Raw genomic sequence first — 26,060 nt, 5'->3', positions numbered from 1 at the left:
TACGCTAATGTTGACAACAAACATGGCGTCTTCAATGTCACTGCTCGGTTTGGGACGTTTATCTTCGCTTAATTTAACTTCAAAAATACTCCTGAATACCTCCAGGTAATGCCACGTCAATTTTCACTTTGTTTCATGTACTTGTGCGTTATTCTGAGTACAATTCGTTTTAATTTTTGAGCTAAAAATCCATTAAAGTAAGAAGTGCATCAAGCTAAACCGTGCATCAAGCTAAACAAGCGATTGGAAATGTCAGTGAATCATTTTAAAGATTTTCTTACCTTTCTGGAGCCAGGGATCTTGTTTTCTTTCGTAACTTTGTTTCAGTTTTATCGTATCGTCTTTAAATGAATGAAATTATTAGTTAAATGTAAGTGTCCTTGCGACATCCAGCTAGGTAGCTAATTAGCTAATGCTAATTCATAAAGAAGTTTTGGGGCTTGAAGTTAAAATATTTATATACATACTACTGCCAGTAATCAGCGCGAAACCGTAATTTCTGTTTATTAATAGTAATAATAATAAATACTTTGGGKTTTTTTGAAGAATCCGTAGAGCTGTGTTGGATGAAAGAAGGCTAACCTACACTAAAACAACAGAGACAAAACGTTTTATATTCACACAAGAACACCATTGGTCTTACAAGAAATATGTTTATTCTTGTGTCTATGTTGCTAAAAATGCTGAGGTGTTTTTAGTCGATAAATAATAATAGTTATGGCACAGTTACTGCTAAATCTTTAAAAATATGTAGCATCTCATTTGCCTCTGCAGTGCAATCTTCCGATTAGAAGACATTGTATTAACAAAGTTACCTGCAGTAGACCTATTAAATGCATTTAAATACACGTTTCTTCTTTCTCTCATTGTTTTCAAAATCTACACATAATATATCCTCAACAGTTGCTGTACTATTTTTATTTATCTTATTTTTATATAAAAAAAAATGCACTGAATGCACCTGGGTGACATTTGTTTTTGCTCTTTTTCGTGATATTCATATAAAAAGAATGAAAAATTTTGATGTAATGTGTAGTCCTCATTGAATGTTGCAATACAAATAACATTCTACAAAAAGTCAGGTCCTCTGAACGTGTTCTTTGTTTTTCAAAAGGACAAATTATAATATTATTTTTCTTTTTTTTATAAGGTCATTAATAGATGATAGCCATTAAAAAAATTAGCCTTCAGTGTAAATCAGTGACCATAAATATGTTAAAGAATTAATGGCTTTAATTACTTTGTCAGTTTCTTGGTTTAGAAAAATGGAATTGTCCTAAGAAAATTATTTAGAGGAAAAGTAAAAATATTTCAAGGAATATATAAACCTTTTTATATGCAGCAAAGTTTGAAGCTTTCTTATTTTATTCCATGTTTTTCCTCAGAATTCACCTTAAAACAGAGTGCTTTATTTTATTTATTCCTTTATGATTATAAACTGAATGATCAGGTAAATAAAAACCAGCCTGGTCCTTGCCTTCCTACACAGTTCCGCTCAATTCTAGCTTCCCTTCAGGCTAAATAAAAACAGAAGAATAAAACAAGTTGTCTGTGCCAGGAATTTTATTTTGTTGCAATCACTTTGGCTGTTTTTATACCTGGTACAACTGAAAAACAAAACATTTTTAAATCATTAACAATTGCACAAAGTGGGTTTATTTGAATGCATGTTTTCCATTAGTTGAATGTTTACCCCTTGTGTGTGGTTTAATCTGCACTTGGCATAACAAATCATTTTAAGTCTGCTAAATACTGCTCTAAAACCCCAGACAACAAGCTTGTTGTTTATGAGAACCAAATGAAATTACATTTTGTTGAATTTCTACTGACTGTGTTGGACCACATAAAGATGAAGCAGCCAGTTTATTATTTCTGAGAGGACAGCTGACATCTGCCCTGCACAGTTGGTCTGAGAGTAAACTGCCAGCTGTCTTGTAGACTGGTAAAGTCACTGTCTCGTCTCTTATAGTCTGTTAGTTTCAAGGCTTCAGTATGATACATTATGGTCCATAATAGCTTTAAATAAAAATCTTTGCATGTTATTTGAAATGTATGCATGAAGACATGCATATTTTGTGTGTTGTTGTTTTTACACGAGTTATAAAAGGCAAACCTTGTTGGATTCTTGTCACCAGACGATGCTGATGTATCCCAATCCTGCATCAGTTGTTTCTGCAGACATTTAATGTTTATTGTTCTCAAAAAGTCATCAGATGCAACATTTTCTTTTACATTCTGTGACTACAAAGCATAAGCATAGCTTTTCAAATTCAGGTCACGCACAGTATTTGCATCAAAATCCTTAGAATTGTCTGAGTTGAACACATGGATGTTGTTTTTCTCAGACCGGTCGAGCGCTCTCACTGTGGGAAAATGTCTTAAGCATTTGGACAATCAAAGAAATATTTATTAGAATTGTGATAATTAGGACCTAATCCAAAATGTGCCTTTCTCTGTCTGAGTGGTGATGGCACTGTGTTGCTTAGTGTCAGGATGTGGCTGCATTTTCACAAAGAGCTTCACAGTCCTCTCCTGACAGTTATCCACAGGCAACATTAAGCACGTCCAGTCATTAGGATGAAATCGAGCGTCTGCCAGAGATTCACCAGACAGAACTAATAGATGGGGTTGGGTGGGGGGATCTTCCTTGTTGCGTCCTTTTCACTCTATCCTCACCCCTGCGTGTCCTCTAAGACTCGCTGCTTGCAGAGTGATATTTTGTTTATGTAATTTACTTCTTTGTTTTGAGCCTTTTGAGTGTAAAGTCTGTTTACTGTTTTTTTTTTCCAGGTCTGCAAGCACATCAGCACCAAGGCTGGCAGAGAAACCAGGACAAGACACGCAACTTATTACAGTTGATGAGAAACTGGTAAGGATCCCTCCTGTTCAACGTGACACATGAATTGTTGTGTCTGATCCACAGTCTTCCAATTATTTTTCTGAATAAAATGCTCAAAGCTCTCTTAATTAGCATTTACAGGACAGTAGGCTTTTGCAATGAAGTGATTGTACATTTCGTCACTGGTGTGCATTCCCAAAGTTCACATTGTTGTTTTTGGCACAGTCTCCACTGCTGCTACAACCACTTAATTGCTTAATGGAAGTTCAGTTAACAATGCGGCAATTTTTTTAAATTTTATTATTAATTGGTTTGCTTCTGAAGGTTTCATTTAAACTGGATGATCAGTTAGGATATCGAACATTATAAAAATGTTGGGGTTGCTAATCAGTGTGTAAAATATTCAGTATTGGTGTTAGCTAGTTTACAATGTAGTTTTGTTTCATGTTAAATGTAGCTTGTGATAAAGCATTTAATTGAATTTAAAGCACAAAAGCATCGCAGCATTACACATACAGCTTGTGATCTCTTTTAGCTCTATTTGGACCCTGTTGGGCCTTTCCCCAGGTTATTAATGACTAAATATTGACTGTGATCACTGACAGTATCACTCAATGTTTGAAATGAACTTTTTGGCTCACAGGTCAAGGAGAGTGCTACATGATAAGCCACCAGCCTCATTAATAAACTGCCTCTTTTGCTCCACTTATATAATAGTTTTAGTACATTACTTTAATACTAAGATTTTTTTTCTGAAATTAAATGTAACTAATTCCAAACAAGTCGTCTCAGGTCACTTACATCCCAAAAAGTAAAAACATCTAATTTAAATTCAGTTGCGTACACTTAGTCTAATTTGATTTAATCAAATAGTCATTTTCTAATTCATTATAACTGTAATCTAATATTCAAATTTAGTAGTTGGGTAATTATAAAATGCCAAATGTATTAAAAAAAGTTGTTTCTCTAATAAAGTCAACAAATTGCATAACATTGTAATGTAGATTTTGTCCCCTGCCCTAAACATTCAAGTTTTATAAATACAATTTAAAAAAAAATGAACGGCAGAATTATTTGATTTTTATTGTAGCAATAAAAAGTAAATCTATTTAGGCTAGGATGCAAGAAGTTTTGAAAATTATCCTCATATTTTATATTATTGTCTTCAAAGATTGTCACACAAACACTGCTCTTGTAAAAACTCTCTGGTTTGGGCAAAACAAAACGTCACTTTTGCAAAACTAGAAATGCTAAAACAGCTCCAACACAATCAACAACACAATTATTGTGTCAGTGATAGATAGTTTTGTTGGTACTATTCATTGATGTTCAGTTATCGGTGGAGAAAACAAATAACTTTGTTTTGGATTTCTTTATATCAGTTCCATTCATCTTAAGCCTAGAATGTGGCAATAAAGCACTTGCAAACAGTAATGAAGAGGAATGTGTTTTTGTTGAACAAACTTGAAAGAATAGCCCAGTTAAACAGCAACACATTGTCTGTCAACCTTAACAATACTTCACCAAAATAATCAAGCCAATCTTTCTTTTTGAACCACTTGCATCTGTATTGAACTGGACGTTTAGTGTGAAGTTGCAGCTCTGCAGTTCTTTGATTCGGTTTGAGCTTTAAAAATAAGGAATTGAGGCTAAAAAAAGAGCAAATTTCAGTTTTTCCAGAAGAGTTTTGAAGTCATATCTGAACGTAATTTCCTGTTTAAAACTTGTAAACTAAGTGTTGTGTCTGATTTTGACACCATGGCTGGTTTATTTTGCAGAACTGCATTGCTTGTACAATTAAATGTTCCCATCCTTGTCAGAATGGGTTACTGTTTTTACCAAGTGAGGCTAATGAGGTGTTCAGACACTGCGCATTTTTCGGCTTCCTTAGCTGATGAGATTTAGTTGGTGGGATTTGAAAGTTTGTCTAAACTACCACAGAGAAAATCAGATTACAGAGAAAATCCTGTAAACAGGTATTTCATGCACAACCATGCAAAGTGGCAAATGTTCAGTGGTGATTAGTAAATTCAATTTTGAGATGCTTTTTTTGGCTGTACGTTGATCTGGTACCACAGTTTTGTACTTTGTTTCACATTCTTGTTCTATTAAAGTTACTAGGGCAGCTTAATCTTAGCAAAAACAGATGATTTCAGTATTATTGTAGAATATTGCAATGACAGCATCAGTTCCAATAAACCCACAAACTTTGAACGTTGCATATTCAAAACACTGGCTGTGGGCATTTATAGTGGTGAGGGAAGTCTGTCTGAGTGCCAGATTTGTGTTTATTTTGTATTCAGTTTGTATCTGTAATTTTTGCAATCATTTGCAATATTTATTCAGTAATACTAATCAGTTTTACTGTGAAGTAGAGGCTGATCGATATCAGTTTTTCTCTGGCCGATGATGATTTTTTCAAGTCGGGCAGCCAAAGGTTGACATGGAACCCTATTTCCAGTTAAGTTGGGATGTTGTGTAAAACATATAAACAGATTACGATGATTTGCAAATCCTTCAATCTAAATTCAATAGGAGCAACAAAAGATGGGAAATGGGCAGAATGCTTTAAAAACCCACCTGTTTGGAGCATTCCACAGGCTGTTACTTTATATGTTACTTTTAAAGCAAAATGGTCACTCCTGAGTTATGATAATTTTCTGTTGAATCTGTGTTTTTTTCCTCATTGGATTTCTTTTGACTTTGATATATTTGTATTAATGAATCAAGAAGATTTGTGGTACTTTTTGAAAGGAACTGCAGCAGATACCTTTATGATACTGAAAATAATGAATTACAGCTCTGAAGCTGATGGTTCCTTAAAGATTCTATGAAAATAAATTTTAATACTGTAACACAAGCTTTGATTAATATGATGCATTTTTAACAGTTACCATGCATGTGTAGCTTTTTAGGCATTTTTTAGCTTGTGATACCTGCTAATCAACAAGTTGGGCATTCAAAGAAATACATAGTTTGGAATAAATGTAATTTATTATCAAATTACTAATGTAATTTGAGGTTTCCTCTTTATAAGGACATCAAAAATTCTTCATTAAAATTACATAAAATTATGATTCAGACCAAATATTTATGTATTATTGTAACCAACAAGACAAATTAAGTCGTATATATGGATTTACTCATGATATCAGAATGATCCAGGTATCAAAATGGTAAATGGACTGTACTTATATAGCACCTTTCTATCCATCCAGGACACTCAAAGCGCTTCACACTACAGACATTCACCCATGCACACACTCACATTCACACACTGATGATGGCAAACTACACTGTAGCCACAGCTGCCCTGGGGCGCACTGACAGAGGCAAGGCTGCCATACACAGGCGCCACCGAACCCTCAGACCACCATCAGTAGGCAAGGCGGTTGAAGCGTCTCGCCCAAGGACACAACGGCATGTGGGCATGGCGGGCAGTCGAACCTGTGACTTGCGGGTCCCAAAGCCGGCTGCTCTACCACTACACCACAGCCGCCCCCAAAATGTAGCTTTTAAAGCCAGGAATCTGAAAATGTAATGAAGTCATTTTGACCAAATTTGACTTAATCCTCATTTTGATATGATGGGTCACATAATGTTATAGTTATATTCATCATTATGGGATTTATCTTCTCCAGTCCAGACAGAATCTTCTTTTTATTAGATGCTGAAGCACATCTTGAGCTGTGATAAACTTTTTGAAGAGGTCATGGTTAGCAGTGTACCAACTGTACAAAACAAAGTCTGCTCTTTGATGTTAACACTCTCATTGAAGATAACTGTGAAAGAGGGAGTTGGAGTGAATGTGGGAGTCTGTTTTGGATTTTTTTTTTTCTTCAAAGAGGTGAGGTGCAGTGTGGGGCAGCAGCAGTGTGCTTTTGTCCCGGCTCAAAGCTGGCCATACTGCCAGACAAACCTTTGGCTGGTTGGAGTGTCTGTCTCTGTCCTCTCAGTAGGGGCCACACAGAGGAACAGCAGAAAAAAAAGGTTTCTAAAATAGGGAGGGGGGGTGGCTGAAAAGAAAAGAAACTTGCATGAAAAAAAAGAGTTTGTGAGACACCCTGAGAATCAGGAAAAAAAGACAGTGGCCACTTCAGTGTTGTCGGCCACAGAGGTTTCTTTGTGGTGTGCCGGTGCTGGCGACGGCGGGAAGGACTCTAATGCTCACTCAGACAGGCCAGAGAGAGAGGCCCTCAGCTGTTTACAGTACAGTGGTCTCAGTCTCACATGGAAGAGGGCAATGAGAGCACTCTCCCTTTTGGGCATTCAGYGTATGTCAGCACGCTAGTCATCCATCAGCCCGTCAATAACTGTGAATTGCTCTCTGGTTAGACCGATCGCAGCAAGATCTCCATCTATCGAAAGGTCACACTGGGTGAACACCCTCCGTCTCTCCCCCATGAGGATGATGTGCTGCTTGGTGTGTGAATATTTTTTAAAGACCGTCTTTTTAGAGGAGTTTATATTTTGTGCAAAGCAAATAATATTTTAAAGTCACTTCAAAACCGTTCAAACCAGCAGTCCTCGAGGGCCACTATCCTGCATGTTTAGTTGTTTGTCCACTCTTCAGCAGCTCTTCAAGTTCTGACGAATTCCAATTAATCACTCGTTTATTTAAATCAGGTGTGTTGAAGCAGGGAAACATCAAAAACATGCAGGGTATTGGCCCTCGAGGACCAGGATTGAGGACTCTAAACGTTTCTGTCTGGGATGTTCTTCATATTTGTTTCATATTTCTCATCTGTCCCCCCAAAATGCAAACTTTATGACACTTGCATTGTTACAGAAACATTTTGTGATACTTTAGGGGGAAATATTCTTTTTCTGATTGTTCCTAAAGTCTCTCTCTTGATTCTACACTTGTCCTAAACTCAATTTTTTATTTTTTATTTTTTGGTGTTTAATAAGAAAATTGCTTTGGTATGTATTGATGTTTTATGTTTTGAATAAAACAAAATGGAAATTCAGGCTGTTGTGAAAGGCACCCCCATGATGACACAAATTCATCCTGTTATGTAATATACAGTATCTGCCTGCAGATGTGCCTTTTATCTAGCTCAGTGTGGTCAGACATAGCTGGAGAATTATTTATATACTTGCAAAACCTGGCTAAATAATCAAGTCATTTCAAATTAATTAATGACAGCTGCAGATGACTTCATCCAGACAGTTTTAAACAGGTTTTTGCTCAAATAAAAAAAGCCTAAAACTAAACTTGCTTCACATCTGAAATTAAGAATATTCTTTACTTCACGACAGGACATTACAACTCTTATGTTCTATTTATTCCTATCTAATTGAAGATGGCCACCAAAACTATAAAAGCAGTACAAAATGGATGTATCTTAGTCGGTTTTGGAGATATTGACTATAGACTTTTAGATATTGAAAATTAAGTTTTTTTAGTTGTTTAGAGTCCTCCTCGGTACATTCTCTGAGATCACATCTCACGAGATCTCAATACTGCACGAGATCGCACATAACTTCATTGATAAGAGTCAACCAAAATGGATATAACTTGGTCTTATTTCAGCTTAAGATGATTTATCTTCAATTTTTGGCTTTGAATTTAGTTTAAAGGTGAGTATTCTGCAAAATCGACATTTTTGAGTAAAATCATGTTAAAATTTCCTCCTCAAAAACATGCTCAGAGCGTTGCTTTAACTCATTCGTGCATGTTTGAGAACTCCTTGAATCTCCTGTGGTAGCCGTGTGGAGCTGCCTAAACACGTGTTAGAAGTACATAGCTCCACCTATTGTACCTAGCTCCTCCCTGGAGCTAGGTACAAATAGGTTCCTGATCTGCACCAGAAGCATGATTCGTACTGTCCMGGAAACACTGTTTTTAGCATGTAGCGTTTTGCTAAACTGATGACAGAATTCATTCGATTTCAGTYTTTYATSACCTRCAATGTTTTGTAGAAAAGGCAACGTTTGCAACAGCTGTGGATTTTTATTCCAGGAAAAAAAAAAAACGAAGATGAGATGAGTTATAACATGATTTTCTAGAAAATAGTTATCAAGTTATTATTATAAATATGTACATGTATGTATATTTTATTAATCAAAATATATACAATATTAAAATTGTTTTCAGAATGTAATGTAACACACCTTTATAATTAAATACTGTAAATATTTTCATTTTCTCCCCTAAATCGAGCACATTCCAGAAGTCTATCGTTTAGCGCATGCGCAAATGAGCTGACAGCATGAATCATGCTACTGGGACCGATCGAGCAGCTACACTCCCGCCCAGTCATTTCCCTCTGCTGAAGTGGGAGTGTTGGAAATGGTAGAAGGTTCTTAAAGAGACAGAAGCCAATTTCAAGTAGACTGTGATGCAAAGTCAGATTTATTTTTAATATATACAGCATTTTTATAACAACTGAAGGTAACTGTTACTTGATTGTGCTATAGAGTTGAACTATGTGTCTGGAAAATAAATAATACCKTTTAGGAGTTTGCTGGTTTTGTTTTTTGGGCACTATCATTGGATCAAGTAGTTGAACKAGGATTAAGGAGACTTAGTTTAACAGAGGAAAAAAATCATTGATCAAAAATGTGTAGATTCAATTTTCAAAAAGTTTATTTTATTTTATTTTTTTCCTCATCTGTAAAATTTGATCTTTTGAACACAGTTTTGACGTCATTTTGAAACCGTGCCAAATWAAAGGACCTGCGTGATGGAGTTCCAGTGCCCGAAGCCATTTACTGGAGCACCCGGGCCGACGTGCTTTTGTTCGTAATTACTGTTTGATTAAGCATGCTGGGCAGCTCCCAGGGTCCGGCTGGCCGGCCACTGATACACAGCTTTACAGGGAATGTCTGTGACCTCAGTCAATTAGAGTCGGGCCTTTTTGCTTTACACTCTGGCCCTTTTGCAGAGACAACTGTGGTTATACCCATAACAGCTGCCTCAATAAGTAATACTTTGTCTCCCACTTATGCCTAAGTGTCTGAACGTCTACTCCTGCTTCAACCACAGCCAACTTTGCTCCCTCTCTCCACATAAACGCAACACCATAATCTTAAAGCGCTTGTGAAGCCTTGTTATAGAGTTCTCTAAAGGCACTAGGATTTTATGAGGCAGAGGAGGACAGTTATTAGACTGTAGGGATTTGAAGGAAAAGGAGAGGAAGAGCGCGTTAAATTGATAGGGCCATTTGTTTTTTGGCATGTTATGTTTGTTAATCCAGTGAATTGTAGTGAATTCAGAGTGCACCACTTGTCTGGTAAATGACATAACATCTGGGCACAAGATGTGGGGCGTGACTGCGGTAAGGTAGTTGAGTCAAAAGGCATGTTGTTGGTTCTTTAAAGACCTAAATTGAAGTCAGATTGTTTGATTCTACGCCTGACAGTTGGGATTTATCTTGACTGACAGACGTTCTCATATAGAGTAATCCTAAGTGTGTTAAGAGTGCAGTTCACTGAGATTTTTCTTCCACATTTTGGATTCTTAACAGACATATGTACTGTTTTTAATAGCGTTTTTTGGGGGGCTGCATACTAAAGTTGCAGATTATAGGATGCTAAAATGAGTAATRGCTTTGTTTTGCAAATGTTTTATGCTCACTTTTTTCCACAGTAAAATAATGTTCAAAATGAAAGGCGATAATGATATAAAAATCAGCTGTTTGTGCTTTCAGAGAAAAAACATGACTAATTGCAAACAAGGAGACTGTCGAGGGATTTTCAGGTTGTTTGAGTTGTTTTCTGCTTCATTTTTCCCCCCAGTTAACACGTCTAGTTTCTTCTTCTCTAAACACATCAATATGTGAATGGTTCATGTTTCTCTTCCAARCGTTTGTGTCAAAGTTGCTCAACAATTAGATTTCAAAAAGTAATTTAAATTTTGTTTAGAATTCTTCAACAGAAAATGGAAGCACATTTTTATCCTGGATGAAAATGCAAGGAAAGCTTAGGTTGACAGGGAAATGAATAAATGAAAACTTTTGGCAGAAGAGCGGCTGTCCCTTGGAGATAGGTTGAGAAGATCAGTCATCYGAGAGGAACTCAGAGTAGAGCCGCTGCTCCTCCACATCGAGAGGAGCCAGTTGAGGTGCCTCGGGCATCTGGTTAGGATGCTTCCTAGGATGCCTCCTTGGTGCGGTGTTTTGGGCACGTCCCACTGTCCAGAGGAAGACCCAGGACACGCTGGAGGAACTATGTTTCTCAGCTAGTCTGGGAACAACTTGGGATTCCCCCAGACGAGCTGGCCCAAGTGGCCGGGGAGAGGGAAGTCTGGGTCTCTCTGCTTAGGCTGCTGCCCCTGCGACCTGACCCGTTAAGTGGAAGAAAATGGACGGACAGACTTTTTCACATTTGATAATGCCCTGATTCAGAATAATGACCTTATGACTGAAAACTACGAAAGAACCGACCAAAGAAGATCTTAGTCTTTATATTTGGGAATAGGGCTGGGCGATATGGTCCCCGAAAAAAATCTGATTTTTTCCATCCAAAATTCAATTTTCAATCTTAATCAACTTTGTTTCCCACATAACGGAGTGCCTCTGTTTCAGGTGTCGAAACAAGTTGGTTGTACTCCTGCTTTTTGTAGCAAAGCCTTCAAATTTTGCATTGAGAGGTGTTTATTGCTCCAAGTACGAAGTTGCAAAACCTAACTAGTTCCAGAAAATCGAAGAAACTGTGCCTTTTTTGAGAAGTAGATCCTCTCAGCTAGCTGCCATATTGTCATGTCGTGTACCAAGCATCTTGAGGGACAGGTGGGGTGACCTCTAGGGCCGTCCCAATCAGATACTCAGAATCAGTGGCAGATATGGCCATTTTTTGAAAATCGGGTAGAATCGGATTTAGTCATGTGATCGGGCCGATCCAGTTTTTGCGACAGTTTTCAGCATCATCATGCTTTATAACTGCTGTTAAGAAGTCAAGATGAACACAAGTATACAACCATGTCCACAGTGTGGGAACACTTTTCAATGGAAAACAATGATGCTGAAACTGCATCTTGCAAAATCTGCAAACTGGATGTTTCTCGTGGTGGGAACAGCAGGGCTCACTTTAATACTACCAACCTTGTCATTTGAAAAGAAATAAAGCTATCGGATCGGTATCGGAAAGGCTAATCATTAAAAAAATCGGTTTGTATCGGGAGCCAAAAATCTGGATCGGGACATCCCTAGTGACCTCTAGTCTACAGAAGCCCCAAAAAGTGCACTGGTGGGGGAAAAAAATCTCAATTTTCCCAAAATTAAATCTTCATAAATGGCAAATTGGAATGAATCGATTAAATCGATTTATCGCCCAACCCTATTTGGGAATTATGCTCTAAATAGTGTTGTTTTAAGTCCATGTTCATAACAATCCAGATTACCCGGGCATGAGAGCATGTGCAGCACCAACACATTTTGAAGTCTTCAGCACAAAGGTGAAAACTCTGATTTTGTCTAGTCTCACAGATGGGGTGACCCACTATGGAGCAGACCACATTCACTACTTCCCCCACCTCCCACCACTTTCCTCCCCTCCCATTCACCTCACCCACCCTCCTCCCTCCTTTGCACACAGGCAACTTAAGTGTCTGTTTTGTCTGGTTGCTCTCTCATACGGCGTGCTTATGTGAAAAAAAAAATTGTGGCTCATGTTTGGAGTACTGGGTCAGAGGATGTTGGTCTTTGAGGGTACCAGACAAGAGGCTTTATCGTTCACTAAATGGTATTTCTTTTATTAACACTCTTTTCTAGAGAATAAACCTCTTAAGAGGAGTCCTCAGCTCTCAGTGCAGTCTGCTTTTAGGAGTGTTTTTTTGCTATTTCTGTTTGCCAACACTTGTATTTATTCAATAGTTGTACAACAACAACCTGTGTTTTTAAGTGTACTTATTTTCATCACTTCAAAATCTGACAGAAGATCGTGAAGTGTTTGAATTTCTCAATGTGACTTAAGATAAAAGAATTAGGAACAAAGTTTTTGGCTTGTTCTCGTATTCTAAAAAAAGGACAACTAAGTTGAGACCAACTAAGTGTTTAGATGTTATGCAATAATAAAATAAATTAGCTGAAACAAAAATACGTGACATGCATTTGCTGAATAAATTGTTCTCGTTTTGTTTTGAGTGGTATTTAAGATGAACACAAACAAACAAGYGCAATTTTAATACGCAACACTTCCAGGAATGACCCCTCTTTTGTCCCCTCCTTCCGGTATGTGTGTAACGTGAGATTTAAGATGACCCTCAGGCCAGCTGCTTCTCATTTTCCAGTGTTGAATCACTCCCACACATGAGCAAGCAACATAATATTTGTTTCTATTGGAGACGCCACCCCGTCCAATCAGTAATTGGCACGCTTTTTGCTCTTCAAAGGCATCTGAAGGTGGGAACCGGCGGAGGCTGATGAGTGAGGCTCTTGGTCTGGGTGTGGGCYGGACAGTGTGGGGTTAAAGGTGATGTGTTTGGCCTTTCAGCACATGCTGACTCAACATGATTCAGCTCGGCTGACCTAACGACCCCATGGCTGCTGAGCTGCAGTTTTGGTGTGCAGGTGGTAATGCTTCACTTGGCCGCTCAGTTGTGTTCAGTTTTATGACAATCAGAAAAATGTGATTTGTGTTTTGGGTTTTTTTATGGTCATGAATAAACTGACTGTTTAATGTATTAACGAGAATAATCAGTTTATTATTCTAAGTCCTGAAGTTGGATTCTGATGAGATTTTTGTTTTAATAATTTCTGTCACGTTTCTGGTTATTTTCTTTGGTTTTAGAGATATTTTTTGTTTTGGGTTTGTTAACAAAAATAAACCATATGAATATATAATTTTAAGTTTATGTCTTTCGAAACACATAATCCTTTTGTGTTTGTAYATCGTTTTTAATTTTAAGATAATTATCTAAACCAAAACAGTTCTGAGGCAAACCACACTGACGTTTTTGTCAGGATTATAAATTGATATTTGGTTTTGTATCCCACATTCTCTCTGCAGCCAAGCTCTTTTAACATAATGAAATCAAACAGCATCACTCTAGGAAGAGATGTCACATTCGTTTTTTTAAGATTTCTAAATATTTTGTGAGGTAATACTCCCTTTTCACAATATTCAAACAGGGAATATGTGATGACTGAGTTAAAGTAAAAAAGGAATCAAAACAAAACAAACCAAACGTGATGATTGAATAATAATAAAAAATGAATGAAAAAATAAAATAAAACGGAACAAAAAGCCAGGGTTATTCGGTTCACTCAGTGAATGAGCGTTGTGTTTTCAAACATTAAGTCCCGGATGCTTTACCAGTTTTAATTTTGCCAAAAGCCCAAGATGTTTTCAACTGTGAAGCTCTTCCTCATTGATTTGTTTTACTTAAAAGATTTACTCAAACACAAATCCAAAAGTCATATCTGATTATTCTTACTTCCTTCATTTATGTCTTACATTTGGCAGTGCACTTTTTTGGGTTGAATTAGAGAAGCACATTTTGTTACAGAAAAGAATGAAACACTACTTTTTTTTGGCTCTGTCTGCGAATGACATCGAGAAAAAAAATAAAATAGAGAGACTACGCTTTATATCACAGAACAGGAAAATCTGGGTTCAATATCCCTTTGTATAAACTGTGGGAAATGAAGTGCAGGAAATGTGGATATTCACCTGCAGATCATCTGAAACTGACAAGATGTGTTAAACGATATGAGGACAGTGGTGGCTGGAAGAACACTTACTGAAACGACGTGTTGTTGCCCAGATTTTTTCTTTTTTACTAATTCAGATGGAACAATTGTGTTCATTGACATCTGTTTACTTTGCCAGAGAGAGAGAGAGAGAGAGAGAGAGAGAGAGAGAGAGACAACAAAATTACCAAAAAAAAGTTTGATAGGAGGAAAAATGGCAATGGTACATTTCAGTTTAAAGTATAGAAATAAATTAGTTTTTAAGAACCCAGAAACAAAATCAGCTACTAGGCTTTAATACAAAACATTGTATACAAAATAAAAGTAAATTCTAGCCTGTTTTTTTTATTTTATTACAATGAATTTCTGTCATTTTACTTTGTAACCCGATCACTGCACTTCTGCTGTTCACCATTTGAACTTYGCATCTAAAAATAAAAGAACTGACTCAGCGAAAGTTTTTAGGTGGTAAAATCCCGTCTTAACCCTCCTTTTCAACATGTTGGTGTCATGTCTGCATTACTCATCCTCTATGCTTTTATTTTGTTAATTTTTTTGGACCAAATTTAGATTTTTGGTCTTGAGAATATTTATATTTTTTGTCCCAACAGAAGATGGAACATTTCTAGTCATTTACAAATAATACAGAGCTACTTTTGTGATTTTTGTAGGGATGGGCATTTTAAGCAAAACGCTCCTTAATTAGTTGGTTAGTTTTTACTCATCTCATCCTACATCAGAAAAATTCTGTTATGGAGCAGAGACTGAGTACTGAGACATGTGCTACCACTAACTTTGCTAGCAGGGCATCATTATTTTCATTATGTTTTTTTAGCCCAAGTGTAATGGATCAAGGTTTGATACTCTACCTGTGATTGTTGTTTCCACTTCATAATACTTTCAAAATAAACGACAATGGCAGAAAGATGCTGGGATTGTCTGTAAGCGGTAGGTGTAAAATGCTGACAAACACATTGTTTTAACTAGACTTCAAGTGTTCAAAAATCACTGCCAAGCCCTTGATTTTAGGGCAGTTTGTTGGAATAACTGTGGCTTTCATTTAAAAAAATTAAAAACCAACAAAAAGGCTAAACCCTTTTTCAGCTTCTTGTAGGATAACACAAACCAATGTTGGACTCGAAAAGAAAGAAAAAAAAATGAGGAATCAGACTGGTATTTCCTCCTCCTCCTCCTCTCCCCCCCCCCCCAAAAAAAAAAAATTACACAAAATGTGGATTACATTTCTGATTTAATTGATAATAAGCAAAACCAGGTTGTATAGATTTACATGAGTAATAAGTGTTTTAGTCAGCAATTTGCAGACATTTTTAAAGATTTTTTTTCTCCCAAACTAAAGCACTTTGAGACTTCTTTGTTGTTTACACAGAAATCTTCTATCCCAGGTCTCTGTTGGAGAATTAGGGGTACCAGCTTTCAGCAGTCTGGTGGCCCAGCAGCCCCACCGCGACAAGCTCCTATGTGCTTTATTTGGCACATATCCAGGAGGTGTCAGAAATATAGACACGCTTTCACGTGACGGACACTCTGCCAGCCATTCCCCCCTCCTCTTTATAAGCTCGGCATTCTGTCTGCCCAGCCAGGTATTGAAGGGCCCCGTGAAAGCCCTGTGAATAGTGTCAAACTTGATAGTTCTCATTTTGCTTCCTGTACATGGCAGAAGAAAAAGTGCCCACCGTGTGGGTTTTCCTTTTGTGATGGCCCTTTCTAGTCCTCCTGGGAACACACCACATTCCAGCCACAATCATTCCCTTTGTGAATCTGGGTATTGTGGGTGAGCCTGTTATGCCGATAACCCTCCGAGCTCTCAGTGTAATGCAAGCAAGTATCATAGGAGTCTAGACTTGTATTTTTGCAAACAAGGCCTGATAATGAGCCGAGTGTTTTCAGTGATTTTGGCAGCGCTTTTGTTTTGGCACATCCCCTCTGGTTTATGAAGGACCTTTTGTGCTCATCCACGCCTAAGATATGATTTAAGGTCTGCAACATCTGGACAAATTACCGCACCAATGTGCCATACACGGACCCCCATCTGTCAAATATAGTTTATGTAACTGCACAGTCTGACCTGCTAATCCCAGAGGTATTATTTTTTCGGTCTCTCAAAGAGGACTTCTCATGGATCCAGCCACCAGAGCAGACTCCACAACAAATGCTAAACTGATTTTGACAGCAAACTTGATTTACCTCATTTCAGACGGTACTCTTTGTACAAGACCTTTGTCCTTGAAGATTTTTCAAACAGACTTTGTCTTTTTGTCTGAAACTTCTATGAAGTGTTTCGTGTCTCTTACTCGAATTCAGATGGTTTTAACGTTGTCTCTTTAAAATCTTACATCGAGCATAAAACAGTGTTTTAAAACTTTTCCCAATTACCAGGTTGGAGAAAGCCCATCTGATGTTGTTGCTGCGCAGCACTGTCTTGTGTGTTATTGTGTCATGAACCGTTACCCCCTCTGGGTGAGGAGAACATGTTTTCCTCCTCTTTGTGACAAGAAGGAATTGTTAAGGTTAAGTAGATGGGGCAGCCGGAAATAATTACCAAGCACTTGTGAAGTCCACCCCTCCTCCCTTTTGTTTGTTTTCTTTTTTTTATTTTAAAAGTCTTTTCAATGTGCAGATCTTGTTTATGGCTGAACTCGGTCCGTTCTCGGCTCTTAGAACGGCAAGAAATGTTTTGCCGAAACAAGCAGCAGTTTAGCAGTTAGACCTGCAATTTACAAGACTTAAATACCGTTGGAGGCTCCTTCGCCAAAGGAAAGGCGGGCTTTTGTGTGAGGTTCATGGAAAGTGACCCCCTTTCTACAAATCAACTGGCAGATGACAGACAATGATGAAAATTAGATTCTTTGAAGTCATAATGGCCATTGAAATGTGTAAAATTCTTGAATTGAAAGGAGAGCACCCTGGAAAGCTCTCAGTCTTGGGTGGCTGCTGTCTGCGTGCTGGGAGGTGCGTCTGTGTTTTGTCGCCAACTTCCCATTGCTTGTTTGCTAATTCCCTAAAGAATTGAACCAGATCTTTGATAGGAGCCYGAAGGAGCTCTAGGATCCCAGGAATATGTGTTTAGTGTGTCCACAGGCCCGTCCCACCCCTCCAATTGTCACATTGCTCCACTTTGTTATGGCCTGGAAATAATCATCTTAAGTATTAGGTATTCAGTTCAACTATGTAATTGTATATAAATTATAGCATATAAATGGCTTTTATGTTTTTCTTTTTCTTTTCTATTTTGTTCTTTAATCCATTATTGAACTTCTTTACATATGTTTGATCTGGAGCCTGAAGTGAGTTCTGCTTAGTCTCATTTTGTTGGCTCCGTTCAGCATCTGGGCCAAACATTTTGGGTATAGACCTTAGAAAAGACCATATTATGAAKTGAATGCCTGTTACAGGTGTTAGTTACAGTATCTTCACCTCAATGGTGAAGTTGTTTTGCATATAAAAACTGAAAATTTTACTTCCTGTACAACTTCTTCTGTAGTGTGGTTTCTTCTGCGAAGCGTCTTTATTTTCTCCATACTTATATTTACTGTTTAAWGAAAGAGCTGCGGTGAGTGAAGCTCATTTTAAGCACTGGCCTAAACTCTGATGTGTTAATGACACAACTCACTTACACCATGACCAGTGTGCAAGTAGATCCTGGTATTAAATACTTCACATTTTAGCTTAATATGTTTATTTAAAGCGACTGTTTAATAACAACACTATTATTCATCTATCAAAACAAGAGCACGTCATTATATGTTTATTATAAAGTGCTGCAGCCATCAGAGAAGACAAGGCATCTCAATAAGATAACCTCAATTAAGTTAAACTTTGTCTCTTTCTTGACATGGTGTGGTTTATTGTTAATACCTTTAGTCCATGATGCACAAGCAATAAAACCATTTACTAATCAATTACATCAGTTGTRTACATATATAGGCATTTTGTAAAACTACAAAATCAAATGTGACATAAGCTCCAAAACTGGTTGCCACAGGTGTCTGTACTCTCGTTTTTTTGTTTGTTTACATATTTCTGTTATTTATTCACGATAAAACTCTACAGTTTTAAAGGAAACCAGTAGAAATGACACCAAAAATGTTAATAAATCACAGAACTGATAAAAAATACCACCCAGCAGTTTTAAAACCATTTTTACTATATCTTAAAAAATGTTTGTTTATAGACCTAGTTTTATAATTTACTAGTTATTAACATTAAAAAAACATTTGAAACAAGTCTTCAGATTGATGATGTACTAAAAACACAAAGCAGTTGGTTGCATAAATCCTTTTTTACAGCCAACCTTTTCCTTACACAATTTTTTTTGACGTCAGTAACATTTTGTCAGAGCCCAAAGTTGTAATTTTCGAGCACCTGTGAATGAACTTCCAGATGATCCTTTGGAACAGTGACACAGATATTGTTGGCTCGTTCATCTTTAGGAGAAAAAGGAAAACAGAAAGTAGGAGTACTTCTTGTAACCAAAAACATGCCACTCTCATTGTAGATGAAATGGAGCGCTTTGACTGCTCAATTAATCCCTTTTTTAAGTTTTGTAATTTAATACAGATCTGATTAAAAGATTTAGTTTACCAGCATAACATTTGYTAGCATGCAGGCCACAGTAGCCTAGCATGATTCTCCATTTCTGACCTTGTTTTTTTATGGGGTTGTTTTTCACAAATATATTTTTATTTCCCAACCACAGATTTAAGATTTTTTTTATCTTAACTGTTGATTAGAAAAAGGCTGTGACAAAAGTCTTATGTTGAAATATAGTTTATCATTTATGTCATTCGTAACGTTTGTAAGCAAAAATATTCTCTTGTTAGAAGTTCAGTCAGCAGAAATCAAACTTTGTTTTAGTTTTTGATAAATTAGTCATATACTGTATATGGTTACATTTTCTACTGCCAAAAAACACTAGATTTTCTTGGTTTTCCCCGTTTTGAAATTTGATTAACTCTGTTGGATTTTCTGTTTGCACCTTAGGATATATCCCTTCTCACAGGGGTCCCAGAGGAGCATATCATAACCCGAAAGGTTCACATCTATGTCCCTGCCAAAACGGCCATGCAGTCTGGGATCAACAACACCAAGAAGTGGAAGATGGACTTCGACACCAGAGAACGCTGGGAGAATCCACTGATGGGCTGGTGCTCCTCGTAAGAAACTTTGACCTCTACCTGCCAATGTCCGTTTCACTGAACTGAAATGAGTTTGTCTCAGGAGTCTTAAAAAATATTTTCCATAAAGGTTTTAAACTTTGACCAATCCACTCGTTCCTTCTGGGAACCTCAAGGTAATTATTTTTTACATTTCAGGGCGGATCCTTTATCCAACATGGTGCTTTCCTTCTCCTCTAAAGAAGATGCAGTTGCTTTTGCTGAGAAAAATGGTAAGAAATCTTTTCTGAAAAGTTTTTTTTTTCCTGGAAAAAAAAAACAATAAGCAAAAAGCATTTAGCTTTATGAGAATAGTGGGGTGTAAACAGACAATCCATAGATATATTTATTGTAACAGGAGTTTTTTAATGGTGGTAGATGGTGAATGGTCCCAACCACTGAAGCAGTAGGGTGAATTGAGGGCAACCAGATTTCTTTTTATGGGATTCTTGAACAGGTTTACCTTCTCATTTGACTTATTAGGATAACCATATCCTGGATGATGAACCACCAAACTGTCAACTAGTTTTTGCTGCATCAGAAAGTAAACAGTTTGATCTATTTTCAGACTATGTTTGGATTAATATAAACTTTGGTAAAAGAGTTATTTAAAGTTTTCAGCTGTGATTCAAATGATTTAGTTGAGCACAGTCAAAAAGTGGGCATATTCTAGTTTTTCCAATCTTTCTATTCCATTTTTGCTCACTGTCTTAACATTTTCATGTGTAAAACGTCTGCAGAATTCAAGCTTTAAGTTCAACTGTTAATTAGAAAAAGGCTGTGACAAACGGTTACTCTTATCTTCAGAAATAGTACCTCAGGCCTTTCTTCCGATATTTAACATAAGCTTGACACATGTACTGTACATATTGTATTTGGTTGCTATTTTTTCACACATCAGTTTGACAACCATGACTGATATGATTTAGATTTTGATCTTCCTGATAATTTTCCCAAAGGTCCTCAATGACTTTGTCACGTCCACTTCAGCTCCCATGTTGCTCGGGGCCTGTTCAGGCCTAAAAGTAGCATGTCTTGTTGATGATTCACAGAAAAGCGTTAATGACACGTGTTCACACCTGGCATTAAAATGTGGCCCATCGTACATTTTGAGTGTACACCTCTTTCATCACTTTTAATTAAATCTCAGCGTTGAACATGCTGACTGACAGGACTTTGCTGTTAAAATGAGAAATTGCTTCAGAAAATTCCTCAAGGCTTCCTACTCGGCCCCCGTTTTTTCCCCTTTTTGTACATGGTCTTTTGGTTGGAGTCTCTGCATATGTCTAGCTTACGGAGCTGAAGGACTTCTAACAAAAAGAAAAGACTTCCTTTTTTAACCAGCACAAGAGAAGATAGGTTGTGAAAATTGTTTTTGTTTTAAAGGGATCCATGATTAGTTGTAATATTAGACTTTATTTAATAAACATATATTTTAACTGTAAAATAAAGACTGTAAAATACAGTTTTTATCACGGACGGGGCCATTTTATTTACACACAAAGCATTCTGGGTAAATGATGACATGGATAGGTCATCAGTGCGAGGCTACTAGCGAGCTATATCCACCCTGAAGGTTAATCTTGGACAGTATCTGATGATCGGCTCTTTTAAATGAAACCAGAGAGCGTTGACAGAGAGGAGAAGGTAGAAATGACTCAGCCTGTAACTGAAAATATAGATGGAGGACAACAGAGCTGCTTCATGGAAGAAGAACCTCAGCTTAGCCTGTTAGCTTTAGCATTAGCCCCGACGCTATCACCATGTATATGTATTAGCTTAGCGCTACACATTCTCCTCTCGTCACTGAGGTCCTCCATCCACATGACAGAGAGGGGAACACAAAAATGACTCAGTCTGCAACTGAAAATATGGATGGAGGACCTCAGTTTAGCTTGTTTGTCATGCTAGCACCGAGCTAATACATATAAGGCAATATAGCATTGGCACTAGCGCAAAGGCTAACAGGCTAAGCTGAGGTTCTTCTTCCATGAAGCAGCTCTGTTGTCCTCCATCTATATTTTCAGTTACAGGCTGAGTCATTTCTATCTTCTCCTCTCTGTCAACGCTCTCTGGTTTCATTTAAAAGAGCCAATCATCAGATATTGTCCAAGATTAACCTTCAGGGTGGATATAGCTCGCTCACACTGACGACCTATCCACGTCATCATTTACCCAGAATGCTTTGTGTGTAATAAAATGGCCCTGTCAGTGTTAAAATATATTTTAAAAAATTTACGAAACTGAACATCCTACAGTATATATGGGACGGCTGTGGCGGAGTGGTTAGGGGAGTCGTCCTGGAACCAGAAGGTCACTGGTTCGATCCCTCGTCCAGCCGTCTCAGTCGTTGTGTCCTTGGGCAAGACACTTCACCCACCTTGCCTACTGATGGTGGTCAGAGGGTCCGGTGGCGCCGGTGCATGGCAGCCCCACCTCTGTCAGTGTGCCCCAGGGCAGCTGTGGCTACAGTGTAGTTTGCCATCATCAGTGTGTGAATGTGAGTGTGAATGGGTGACTGTCTGTTAGTGTAAAGCGCTTTGGGGTCCGGAGGGACTTGAAAAGCGCTCTATAAGTTCAGTACCATTTACCATTTATTTTTACAGCCTTTATTTTACAGTTAAAATATATGTTTATCAAATAAAGTCTAATGTTACAACTAATCATGGATCCCTTTAAAACTACTTATAGTTCACTTCCAGTTATTTACAAACAGTGGTAGGCAACACTAAAAATTGCTTCCACTAGACCTTAAACACTAACTCAAATGTTTAGGTCCCCTAATTCTAAAGCACTAAAGTAACCCAGTCAACCCATGAACATTCTTCAACAGACAACACGAGTCATATATTGCCATGTTGCTCTCTTAAGACTTATCATTGACGTTCCACAGCTTTATTTATATATATTGTCACCTGGTTGATACGTGACACACACATGAAGAAAATGTGTGACAGCTTTCACCGTCAGCTGTTAATATTAACCTTGATCAATAACATTTATAGAACTCAGTTAGTGCTTCTAAATTTAGCAAGTGCTAATCCATTAATACATTTTAAAATGAGCAAAAACCCTAAAGCACTAATCAGGAAATTAGCTCCCCTATTAGTGCTTTAGGGGAACTGTGCCCACCATTGTTTTTAAATATATTCAGCCCTCTTTCTGGTGCCGGGTCACTTAGTTCATTTCCACAGTTTCTATCCTTCAATTAAGTCTAAATAGTAATTTTACTGTTATTCCAATTACAGATTTGAGTTATTCAATCACTCCAACTGGGAACAACTTGTGCTTTTTAAGGTGATTTGAGCAGACTATACATTTTTACTTGAGACTACATAAGTTAAAGTTTTTAATGATCATTTAATGGAATAGCTTTTTAAACCTAAAGACGGTCATTAGRGAAGAAGGATGGTAGTAAAATCTGGAAAACAAACTGGAGGCCTCAAACTGATTAAAGCAATGAGAGAATGGTCTTGAAGGCCTAAGCGACAGCTGAAAACAGGCCGGTTGCAGTTAATCGTGAGTGATGTGTTTTCTGTCTTGCAGCAGTCAAGTTCACTTTGACTCAGAGAACTGAACCATCTGGGAAAGTTTGCTGAACCCAAGCAAAGGAAACTGGCCCTTTTCTGTTTATTGTACCATGAAAATGATTAGGGACGTTCTGACAACACGCAGCCTGTTGATGTCTACAAAACACCTCATTGTTGCTGGAACCCGTCCAAAGTGAACAAACGGGACGTTCTCGTCCCCATCACTCACTCTGATGTTTGTCCTTCAGGTTGGAGCTATGAAGTCACAGAGAAGAGGACCTCAAAGCCCCGAGTGAAATCTTAYGGGGCAAACTTCTCCTGGGATAAGAGGACCAGGAGGTCCGCTAAGTAAACGGAAGACCCATCTGTTAGTTTGTCCTCCGTGTGTCTCACAGCAGACTTCTATCAGCCCTGTCAATAAATGCATAATTATATAAACAAAAGCTAAACATTTGGGTCATTATTGCTTTTACTTTTCAAACACTCACCTCATTACTGACTACCTAATGTGGTTTTTTTGGTCGATTAATGAAGTGTTTGTGCTCTTTATCGAGTTGTCCAACATCAAAACAAAAGTGAACATGTTATTAGAACCTGCTTAAACACACAGATCTGCAACCCAAAGCCAGCTACAATTTGTCTGGTTAGCCAAACTGTTTTAGTGTTTGGAGAGCTGCGCGATGGATCAGTGGTTAGCACTGATGCCTCACAGCAAGAAGGTCCTGGGATTGATCCCCGGTTGAGACATGGAGACTTTCTGTGTGGAGTTTGCATGTTCTTGTGCTTGCATGGGTTTTCTCCTGGTACTCYGGATTCCCCCACAGATTAAAAACATGGACAATAGGTTGCCTTCAGGCCCAGGCCGCCCTTGAAAAAGAGATCTGTGCTCTCAGTGGGATTTCCCTAGTTAAATAAAAGTCAATAAATAAACAAACAAACAAACAAACAAACAAATAAGAGCTTTCAACAAATAAGAGCTTTCAACAATCTTGTTGCAGCATCTGAGTGGTCAGGTTACTCCATCTCCAAAGGTGCATGATCTCAATATGTTCACCCTAAAGTGCCTGTGACATCAAATTTTTGTAATAAACATGAATGCATTTTGGAAAGATAACAATGATAACATACTGCAAAACCAATTTCACGCTGCTGAGATGAACAGTTGTTGAGATATTTACATGTGAAGAAACAGGAAGTGATGTCAAAGGGGAATGTCTGCATGTAAACAGAGCATTGCTACAACAGACTGTAGAGAAGAATCTGATGTTTCTTTAGATTAGTTTTAGTCACTATCAGAGAGACGAAGAAGAGTTAAAGTTTAAATAATGTTTTAATAAACAAAAACCAGAGAGTGTTTTTATTAATGAGTTCCCCTTTCATGTCACTTCCTGTTTCACTTTGGTTGAGCCAAATTCAAAAGAAAATAAGCCAGTTATGACAAAATGGGTAAAATAGTTTGTACTATGCCAATTTTCTTAAGTATAAAGATGTTTTCTTTGACTTTTTGTATTTGAAGGATAGGCATGTCACAGGCACTTTAATGAGGTTTCAAGTGAGCCTCGCAGCCAAATGGTGCAATTTTGATCTCCCTTTTCCCAAAAGGTGAAGGCAGATGCCTACATCWGTGTTTAGTTAACAAAATATTTCAGAAAACAGAAGAAAAAAATTAAAGTAATCATTGGATGTACGCCTACAACTGATGGATTTTTAGAGTCATCAAGATGGCTGCCAGAGCCAACTGACCATAAAAAAAACACAAATACCTATAACTTGGTGAATTTAACCTAAAATTTGGCGTGGTAGTACCCGAGAGTGATCCCCAACACATACCAGAACATTTTTGTTTAAAATTCTATATTTATTTGGCAGGGACAATGCATTAATAACATTAATTTACATTTCTGTAAATGCGCCAGAATTAGCCAAAGGCTACTTTTCATCTGTTGTCCCTGGACTTGCTAAAAATAAACAAGGTTATAATGACTCAAGTGCATACATTTTGTCAATAATACAATAAAATACAATCAGTACAAATGGTAAATACCAAACTTATTAACTCTGTCAGCAAAGTTTCTCGTGAATCACCGAACAGACATTAATGAAACTTCAAGGAAATAATCACTGGTTGAACATCTCCAACTTTTGTGCAAACTCAGAGCACGACATCTCGCCATAAGGCATCAGAACGTGCAAAATTTTAGTCCCAACACTGTCATTTCTTAACATAAGATAGTCTTGGCGAGAGAGGCAGCAGGCGATATGCATTTGTTCAACTGCTGCTAAAGCTTCAACTTATTCTTAAATCATATTCGAGGTATAAAATGACAGAAAAAAAGGTTTTTAAAGCTCAACATGGCATCTTGCAAAAAGCACAAGCGTCTTGCCCAAACCTCAAATTATTCAGTTTATGACCACATGTGGTGAAGACAAACAACTAAACTAGGATGTTTGTAATAAAACGACTTAAACGTTTCTCCGAAAAGCTGAATCTGACAGTTATTGTTATGCCTTTATTTGTGGAAAAATCTTGTGTTCTGAAACTGAAATCTGAAAAGGGAAATGGTAGATTGACTCGTCCGATTTTACTGCGATCACACGCTTAGCTTAAAAGAACACATTTACGTAAAGAGCTAGATGTTTTTTAATAAAGCTATAAAACAGTTGAGGTAAGAGTGAAATCTTTGGAAAAGGCTGTAACCTTTTGAGATGCTTCAGCTTTGCACTCGTTGCCAGCGCTTGTTTACGCTCTTTGTGTTTCAGTGAACAGTGGTGTTACTTTGCGCCGAGTCCCGGACTGCGTGACTGCGCTGACATTCACACACCAATCATGGGAGCCTAATTGGTGTAGACCTTCGTTAATTAACGCACTGCATTGCAAATC

The 26,060-nt window shown here is 37.6% G+C and overlaps 1 protein-coding gene across 1 annotated transcript; it reads left to right on the top strand.

The window, feature by feature from the left end:
* On the top strand, positions 1 to 23,628 carry ndufs4 (NADH:ubiquinone oxidoreductase subunit S4). The gene is made up of 5 exons (XM_014011757.1): positions 1 to 105; positions 2,791 to 2,869; positions 19,477 to 19,649; positions 19,809 to 19,882; positions 23,428 to 23,628. The coding sequence occupies exons 1-5, from the start codon at positions 8 to 10 to the stop codon at positions 23,529 to 23,531; spliced, it is 528 nt and encodes a 175-aa protein (XP_013867211.1). The 5' UTR covers positions 1 to 7; the 3' UTR covers positions 23,532 to 23,628.
* Positions 23,629 to 26,060: the final 2,432 nt, after the last annotated feature.

Source organism: Austrofundulus limnaeus, unplaced genomic scaffold, assembly GCF_001266775.1.
Source record: "Austrofundulus limnaeus strain Quisiro unplaced genomic scaffold, Austrofundulus_limnaeus-1.0 Scaffold84, whole genome shotgun sequence".
Taxonomy (NCBI): domain Eukaryota; kingdom Metazoa; phylum Chordata; class Actinopteri; order Cyprinodontiformes; family Rivulidae; genus Austrofundulus; species Austrofundulus limnaeus.
The sequence above is the reverse complement of the archived record's forward strand: the minus strand, read 5'-3'. Positions and strand labels throughout refer to the sequence as shown.